The 9,556-nt window shown below is 35.2% G+C and overlaps 2 protein-coding genes across 2 annotated transcripts; both read right to left on the reverse strand.

Annotated features, from left to right (window-relative positions):
* Positions 1–6,128: 6,128 nt before the first annotated feature.
* LOC132734705 (tigger transposable element-derived protein 2-like) lies at positions 6,129–7,059 on the reverse strand (the record flags this gene model as incomplete). Its single annotated transcript, XM_060721502.1, has 1 exon — positions 6,129–7,059. A coding segment is annotated over exon 1 (931 nt), but the record flags the coding sequence as incomplete, so codon positions are not given.
* A 1,282-nt stretch (positions 7,060–8,341) lies between these two features.
* Positions 8,342–9,556, reverse strand: LOC132734656 (jerky protein homolog-like). Its single transcript, XM_060721446.1, has one exon. The coding sequence runs from the start codon at positions 9,554–9,556 to the stop codon at positions 8,342–8,344; it is 1,215 nt and encodes a 404-aa protein (XP_060577429.1).

Here is a 9,556-nt window from a genome sequence, read left to right on the forward strand (position 1 = left end):
CTCATGAACAGGAAACTTTCTAATCTAATAATTTGCATTGCAAATAATTCAAAATTGATAGTATAAAAACAGGCTTCAAATTATTGAGCCAGTAATGATTCAGATGATACAAATATCAAAATTCATCCTTCCTGATAAAAGGAAATGTTGTCAAGCGCAGGAAAAAGCACCTCAGAAGATCAAGTGGTCTAGAGGCTTTAATGCCTATTCAATGATATTTTTGTTCTCAAAGTTGACATAATTTATCAAACCCATCACATGTGCATTACATGTGCACCACATGATTGTGCTATTTTGGCACCTTTAAAACCTTGTTACCATTAGATACAGCTGTGATATAAGTTAGTCTAGTTTCTATTGTGCCAACTTGTAGTATTAGTTTGTAAAAGAAATATCTTATGCTAATGGTTTTCAATAAATAGGCAGTTTTTAAGCATGGTTTAATGAATATATAATCACACACATTATATAAAAGCATAATAACTCACTCTCGTAATAAAAAAAAATTTGTTGCAGCACGCAGTAGTGATTATGAGGATCTTCTGTTAGTATGAGATAAAACTTTCCTGACGTCAAAAGCAAACTACGTAAATTATGGCTACACTCGAAGTATGTCGGATTGAGGAGGGGAATCAATTACGTAAGCTATGCAATTGTCTGTATCTAATCAACTTGTTGCCAGGTACTAGGAATGCTCTATTAAATCGTATTGAATTGACAAGTTTTGCATGTAAATTAACCGCAAGTGCTTTCTACAGACACCTGGTAACAATTATATGGAACATAACAGAATATATGTCAGAAATATCCAGATACAAACATGTTTCCAGAAACAAAATATGTATATCATTACATTTATGAAAATTGAACATGATGTAACAATTTCACAATGATTTCTTTTTCCATGCTGTTAAAGCTACCCATGGACTGCCTCCATTGTTGAGGGGTTAGAGTTGATGACTTCTAATCCAGTTACCTCTCTGGCGTTGGTTGGCTCCTCGGGAAATGCTTTGGTAGTTTAGCACGGAGGAAGGTTACAGTCTAGTACTGGTGTAACTCTCCAGGAACGATGGTTTGGAAACTACCCGCCTATATGACTGAAATACTGTTGGGAAAAGGCGTAAAATCAAACAAACAAAAGCTACCCATATTCCTTTATGATGAAGGCAAACTTTTTGTTTCTTCAAATATTCTTTTTGCATACAGCAATGAGTCCCTAATGTTGCTCTTGCATGTCAAGACAAGTTTTGTCTTTAATTTATTGGCTTTAAACTAAGGTCATAATGGCATAGTTAGCCAATGAACTTGAGGACAATTTTGCTATTCAAGACTAGTTGGTGTGTGCGGTTCTTTTTATCAACAAACTGCAAAAAAAACAGAGTATAAAAGACAAGTGTATTAAATTGTCTTATGTCGGTGTTAGTGCACTTTCATTCTAAAGATGGTGATAATACAAATTTAACTACAAATTGTGAAAAGTGGTTATCATAAAAGAGTGTTAGAATCTATTTAAATATTTATATCTTTTTAAAAGAAAAATACTTTTACAATAATATTATTGTCACATATTTATAGATCTTATATAAAGTGCTTTAATGCAATATATGTGCTTTAGATTATGTTTGCTGGAAAACATGACACTTGTTGATTAGTTGGTACTTATGATTGTGACATCACCATATAGTAAAATAGGTATAAATACTGGTATATAATTGATTCAACAAGTACAAACATTATAGTTGTGTTGTTTTGATGAATAGCGTGCTGTTTTTGTGATTTTTCTTGATTGGAGAATCACGTAAATATAATAAGTTACAATTGTGTTGTTGTCATGTTATAAATAAATTATACAAAATAGAGAAGAAAGGAATCCTTAAAGAACACCCAAATTAACAAAATTGAAACTGTTGCATGCTAGGTTTGATTGAGCCAGTTCATGGATGGTACTGGAAAGTGAAATGATGAAAACTCAAATTAGTGATTTTAAAATTGATCATGTACTTGGCCACGAAGAGAGCCCAAAGTCATTTGCACTTCTTTTGCTTGGTATATTTTGGAGGGATGACTGTTGCAATAAATTTAAAAGTGACTTTTTGTCCAATAATCTTCTTATTTGAATTCTTAAGGTATAATCAAAACAAAAAGTTTAAAAGCACTTTGTTCTTGATTCAACAAATATGAATCCATTGCATCTTGCAATAGCTGCAAGACGTTTAATTTTGTTACTTTTAAAAAATTAGTTGAATTCTCTAAATATCAGAATGAATGACCATTATGTAATGATATTTTGTTATAGATATTTGCATTAAAGAATAATGAAGGTTACTGTGTGCTTTGAAATAACCAGTCTAGAATGATTATATTTGTCACTTAAAATAGACAAGCAGTCTATTTCAATAAACTTGATACTTCTGCTTCTCACAGTAAATCAAGATTTCTTGACATTTCAATAATTATCATTTGAAAAAATTTATGATAGAGAAATCTTCTAGACTATGCTATAACATCAACAAAAATCAATCAGAATCTGTACCAAAATATTTAGTATCTGGTTTAAAAATTCATGAGACAATAAACAGATGACTGGTAAATGAAATAAAGTTGGTGTCAATATCTTCATTACCAGTTTCGTTACCAATAAATATAATGTATTCATCGAAGAAGTTTGACCTGCATTTCTGCACTCCCCTTTTTATACCTTCAACAGCAACAGTTCACAGCAGTATTGTTGCAATTTGTTGGGTTATAGGATTGCATTGCTTTAAGTGGCCTGAGGTACATGTTCAATTAAATCACTAATTCATGCTTTTCATCATTTTTTTTCTTGTATAAATATTATATATTTCAGGATGACAATTTATAATTATTTGTCTTCAGTTGTGATACTAGTATGTCAAAATAAGATAATAGAAACCCTAAATACCAATGTTCGGCTCGGTTTGATTAAGCCTGTTTAAGGACGGTACTGGAAAGTGCAAGTTACCTTCCATGCCCCCTAGCACCAGCTTAAGCAGAATTCTTATAATATTGGCAAAAGAAAGGTCTTTCAAGACCAATGGAATGAAAATAGCGAAAGAAAATTGCACACTTGGTTTGATTGGGATAATGAAAATATATAATTAAATTAATTAAATTAAGCTCTAGAATAAATTGAATGCAGGTAACTGTTTGTACTTTAAGAAATGAAAGTTAAAGTGCATTCCAAAACAGACAGTCAAATGAAGTGATTGTCTGATTGCTTTAATTGACAAGCCAATGATTTGGTGGTGGAAAAAATACTTTTATTGAAAATGTTTTATAAATCCTGTAACTTGGCTTGTAACTATTTGATTTAAGTAAGATGTGAATCAGATCAGCTCATATTGCCAAGTTTTGACTTTGATACGTACTGGGATCCTACATATTACCGGACAAAATATGATGTTTTTTTGCTGTAACTTTTATTTGAAATAATAAAAAAGAATGGAATTTTACCCAAATAATTTTGGGTTCTTAATACAAGTAAACATTACTTTAACAAACATGAAATTAAATATTTGACCGTAGAAATGTGTCTTTAAAGTAGGGCATTATAAGAGAGAAAAAATCGTGTAGACAGCTCAATTTACCGGACATAGCATTTCGATTATTTTTTAAAATCGTGATTTGAAATTAATATTTAAATAATCAGCTATTGAATGGCAAGGTTAAGATATTGCAAAAACCCAGTATGTCACTAAAATAGACACGGCAGCCATGCTATTACGAAGAGGCTAATATAGGGGTGTTATTGAAATTAAAACTTTTTACTCAATTAACGTATTGATTCTTCATGATTCTTAAACGTATGAAACAGTTTGAAATTCAAATGGAATTCTATTCTTTGTCATACAGTGTCCTTTTGGTCATCATGTAGCATGTTGCAAAAGCCAAAAGATCTGTTTTATTTACATTTCATGTAGAATTTCCTCCCATGGGCGTAACCCCTTTCCTTATATGTTTTAATTTGCATTTCTTTGTAAAAGACAACAATAAGATACTGTTTGAACTAAATTTAAAATTACTTTTTATCATAAAAATTTGTGATGATTGTCTCCTGAGATAACGTTGAGAAGAATTTAAAGTGAAACCTATCTAAAATAACCCATCAATATTCGGCATGCGCAGAACAGAATATTCCCCCGCATGACCAGATCATGAAATAACTCGTAAACAAAAGGGTATGTTAGTAAATGAAGAACTGAATCAACAATATTTACCTGAGAGTGTTTTTGTTGTTATTTACTTTGAAACAGAAAGTGTGTGTACGATTCAGACCGGATGATTTTTAAATCGAAGCAAAAAATAAAGCCTTATTTGACAGGAATAGATTTTGTCCGGTTGACTGATTGTCCGGTAAATATGAAGGACCCCAGTATAATCATTTTTTCATTCTGAAAAGAAGAAAAAAGTTACTTAGCTTACCATGAAGTGTGGCAAGGAAATGTTTTGAGCTGTACTCACCATGTTTTTAATTTTATATTACCGTAAAATTCCTAATAAACGCCCCCCCCAGGCTCTTTGATATGGAAAAAAATCTGCTCATGAGTGGTGAACTCTTTAATAAATCCGTAATTTTATTCAAATCCTTCAGAATCCATTTTATTTCATAGTAAACACAAAAATGTATCACATGAACTTTAAAATCTTAACACATTTTAATGTTATTACCAACCCATGTTACACTAAATGTATTTTCAATGATTTTTGGATTTAGGAAAAACATGTTGTAATAATAGCACCCCTTTTGGAAAATGTTTAGCCCCTGGGGGCGTTTAATAGGAATTTTACGGTAAATGATGACAAATGCCTCTATAATGAGGTCAAGTAGTATCCCATTTTACAACACCCCCCCCCCCCTTCCCCAGCCCCTGAAATAAATTTTTGAATGTGATTTTCAGCAGAAAATCTTGATTTACACTTTCATTGAAGATATTAATATTAACTAAAAGGTGTACAAGAATGAATTACTGGTGTACATTTAAAATCAGAATCAGACTGAAATTGCTGTGATCTTTTGTTATTTGTAATCCTTTACAAAACATTATGAAAAAAGAACTTAATTAACTTCCAGACTGAATCAAGCCAAGTGTGCAACATTTTCAATTTTTCAATGCCATTTTTACAGTACGATGTTAATGACATAGTATAATGTATAGTTACATGTGTATAGATTTACTTTGAAGAAATAAAATTTTACTTCCAGCACAGCTGTTTGCATCAAATGCATCAGCATTATAGGGCTTCCATGTCTCATCTATGTTTACTGTGGATATTATAATTAATGCTAGAGGGTCCCTTTTCAATACATTCACTGCCAAAGGGCTTTTATTATAAGTTTGAAACATTCACTGCATAGTAACTGGAAATAGACATATGCAAGATAACGACATCTTATACAGAAACACTTCAATACCCGTCAGAAAAAATAATAAATTCCTCCCATTTTAAGAGAGAAAGTTGTTGATAAAATTGCTAGTACACTGGAGCCTCGTTATAGCGCTCATGTTGGGGTCCATGATCTCAAGACAGCGTTGTATCGAGTAACTTTTTATAACGCTCATTTTGTTAATATAACGAAAATATTGCATTACCCCACCCACCGCCAAAACATATAACGCTTATTAGCGTAAATGATTGTTTACTTACCTATCAATGGATATCAGTCTAAACTTTTTTGATATATTATAATTTATTATTTTGTAAAGCATTACTGATTATGTTTGATATAAACATGAAATTTACGAATTAAAAATATAAACCACAAATGTTCTTATTGTTTATAAATTTCCAGTAAAAAACGGTGTTTACGTGAGTTATGTGTAGTCATGAAAATTGATACCTAGTTGATGGGACTAAATTAATCGTCTTTCCTGCTGTCTCTTGTGAAAAAATCTTCGTTGAAACCTCTCTCCATGCATCCCCACAGAGATGAATTGCTTCCTTTAAGTTCAACTTGCGCAGGTAATCAGACACAGACATTTTGCTTTCAATCATAATGCCTGTGAGATTACGCCGGTAGTTGCGCTTAAAAGTGGCAATTATCCCCTGATCCAAAGGCTGCAATTTTGAAGTGGTGTTTTTGGGCAAAAACACGGCCTTAATCTTACGGTCCAGTGACGTCAACGACTCAACACCCGGATGAGCAGGGCAGTGATCCATGAGAAGAATGGCCTTCGCCTCTAACTTTTTACGGCGCAGGTGTTTCCTGACAGAAGGCACAAAATCCTCATGAAACCACTCCTCAAAAATTGTTGACGTCATCCAAGCATTTTTAGAATGCCTGTAGAGAGCTGGAAGGCTACTCATATTAATGTGGTGGAAGCATCTTGGTTTCCCAAACTTCCCTATCACTAGGGGAGCAAGCTTATGCGTTCCTGCCTTATTACAGCATAACAAGACAGTAACACGATCTTTAGCCTGCTTGAACCCTAGTGTTTTCTGGGTGTCAGTCTTGCAAGCCAATGTTTTATCGGGGAGCATCTTGAAATACAACGCGGTCTCGTCACAGTTGTATATCTGGTCAGCACATAGTTGTTGGTCCATCACCAATTTCCTTAGCTCCTCCGGGTAAGCTGCTGCTGCACTCTCATCTGCGGACCGTTGTTCTCCTCTTATCGTAACCTGGGAGATTGAATGACGGTGCTTAAACCGTGAGAGCCATCCATTAGATGCCTCAAACTGGCTATCATCGCCATTCAACTCCTGGTTCATCTTCTTTGCCTGGGCCCGGATAACAGGACCAGAGACAGGCATGCCTTCGGACCTCGCTTGATTAAACCATGTAAGAACGGCTGTCTCAAGGTTATGGTCCTTGGCATGTCTGGCTCTTTTCCTTATCTGACCACCATCGTCCATCGTGCTGCTAGCGGCCCGTAATTTACCCTCGTCCTTAAGCCATCCACGTAATGTAGAACCCGCTACTCCCGTCTCCTTGCTGATCTTCGCCTGTGTTTCCCCGTTCCTGATCCTGTCCACAATATGAAGCTTCTCTACGATGGTGAATGCCTTCCTCTTCCTTGATTCCTCCATAGCAGCCATTTTTCCTCGTAGTTCAAAATAAAAGAAAATGAACAACAAACAGAAAATGAAACAAACAAAAACAAAAAAACTACGAACAAAGTTAGTAAAAAAGGGGAAGAAAAACAGTGTTATAAAAAAAATATAGCAAGAATAACAAAAACAAGTGCACTGTTAATGTAAGGGTGAAATGTGTTAAGCAGCGTAAATATTAGGTGAATAAAGTTATGATAATAAGACAATGTAATCAAAATAATCAATGCTGAAATCCAAGATCCTGAGATAATCCTCTTCGTTAGATAGCAACAACTTTTTTGCCGATAGATCGAGAATGCATGCTTTTTAAAATTCATTGTACGCTTGTGTGATTTACTCAACTCGTCGGTGTTTGCATGTCACAGCTAACAGTTTGATACCTGACTGATCAACAGTTCAACATGAACAAAAGAGCGGATTAACGCTTACCTGTGTATGATTTCACACCTTCTGATCATGAGTGACGTAATTATTATTGTTTATTGCACTAGACTGACACATTGAACAAGCGTTATAGTGGATAAGGCGCGGTATTGATATACATGAAAAAAAATTTAAAACTGACGAAAAATACGATTTTTTTTTTGGGAGCCAAGGCATATGAGCGTTCTACTGAGATTAGCGCTATATCGGATAGCGCTATATCGCGGCTGCAGTGTATTACTAATTCTTATTTCCCACTGTTTAAATATATACTAATTCTTATTTCCCACTGTTTAAATATACACTAATTCTTATTTCCCACTGTTTAAATATATACTAATTCTTATTTCCCACTGTTTAAATATACACTAATTCTTATTTCCCACTGTTTAAATATATACTAATTATTATTTCCCACAAAAAATATACTAAGTCTTATGTTCTTATATACATGTACATGTATATATATTTCTTTTCTTAAATGTGATGTGTAAATATACACTGGAGCCTCGTTATAGCGCTCATGTTGGGGTCCATGATCTCAAGACAGCGTTGTATCGAGTAACTTTTTATAACGCTCATTTTGTTAATATAACGAAAATATTGCATTACCCCACCCACCGCCAAAACATATAACGCTTATTAGCGTAAATGATTGTTTACTTACCTATCAATGGATATCAGTCTAAACTTTTTTGATATATTATAATTTATTATTTTGTAAAGCATTACTGATTATGTTTGATATAAACATGAAATTTACGAATTAAAAATATAAACCACAAATGTTCTTATTGTTTATAAATTTCCAGTAAAAAACGGTGTTTACGTGAGTTATGTGTAGTCATGAAAATTGATACCTAGTTGATGGGACTAAATTAATCGTCTTTCCTGCTGTCTCTTGTGAAAAAATCTTCGTTGAAACCTCTCTCCATGCATCCCCACAGAGATGAATTGCTTCCTTTAAGTTCAACTTGCGCAGGTAATCAGACACAGACATTTTGCTTTCAATCATAATGCCTGTGAGATTACGCCGGTAGTTGCGCTTAAAAGTGGCAATTATCCCCTGATCCAAAGGCTGCAATTTTGAAGTGGTGTTTTTGGGCAAAAACACGGCCTTAATCTTACGGTCCAGTGACGTCAACGACTCAACACCCGGATGAGCAGGGCAGTGATCCATGAGAAGAATGGCCTTCGCCTCTAACTTTTTACGGCGCAGGTGTTTCCTGACAGAAGGCACAAAATCCTCATGAAACCACTCCTCAAAAATTGTTGACGTCATCCAAGCATTTTTAGAATGCCTGTAGAGAGCTGGAAGGCTACTCATATTAATGTGGTGGAAGCATCTTGGTTTCCCAAACTTCCCTATCACTAGGGGAGCAAGCTTATGCGTTCCTGCCTTATTACAGCATAACAAGACAGTAACACGATCTTTAGCCTGCTTGAACCCTAGTGTTTTCTGGGTGTCAGTCTTGCAAGCCAATGTTTTATCGGGGAGCATCTTGAAATACAACGCGGTCTCGTCACAGTTGTATATCTGGTCAGCACATAGTTGTTGGTCCATCACCAATTTCCTTAGCTCCTCCGGGTAAGCTGCTGCTGCACTCTCATCTGCGGACCGTTGTTCTCCTCTTATCGTAACCTGGGAGATTGAATGACGGTGCTTAAACCGTGAGAGCCATCCATTAGATGCCTCAAACTGGCTATCATCGCCATTCAACTCCTGGTTCATCTTCTTTGCCTGGGCCCGGATAACAGGACCAGAGACAGGCATGCCTTCGGACCTCGCTTGATTAAACCATGTAAGAACGGCTGTCTCAAGGTTATGGTCCTTGGCATGTCTGGCTCTTTTCCTTATCTGACCACCATCGTCCATCGTGCTGCTAGCGGCCCGTAATTTACCCTCGTCCTTAAGCCATCCACGTAATGTAGAACCCGCTACTCCCGTCTCCTTGCTGATCTTCGCCTGTGTTTCCCCGTTCCTGATCCTGTCCACAATATGAAGCTTCTCTACGATGGTGAATGCCTTCCTCTTCCTTGATTCCTCCATAGCAGCCAT

Source organism: Ruditapes philippinarum, unplaced genomic scaffold (assembly GCF_026571515.1).
Source record: "Ruditapes philippinarum isolate M1 unplaced genomic scaffold, ASM2657151v2 ctg699_1_1_1_1, whole genome shotgun sequence".
Lineage (NCBI taxonomy): Eukaryota > Metazoa > Mollusca > Bivalvia > Venerida > Veneridae > Ruditapes > Ruditapes philippinarum.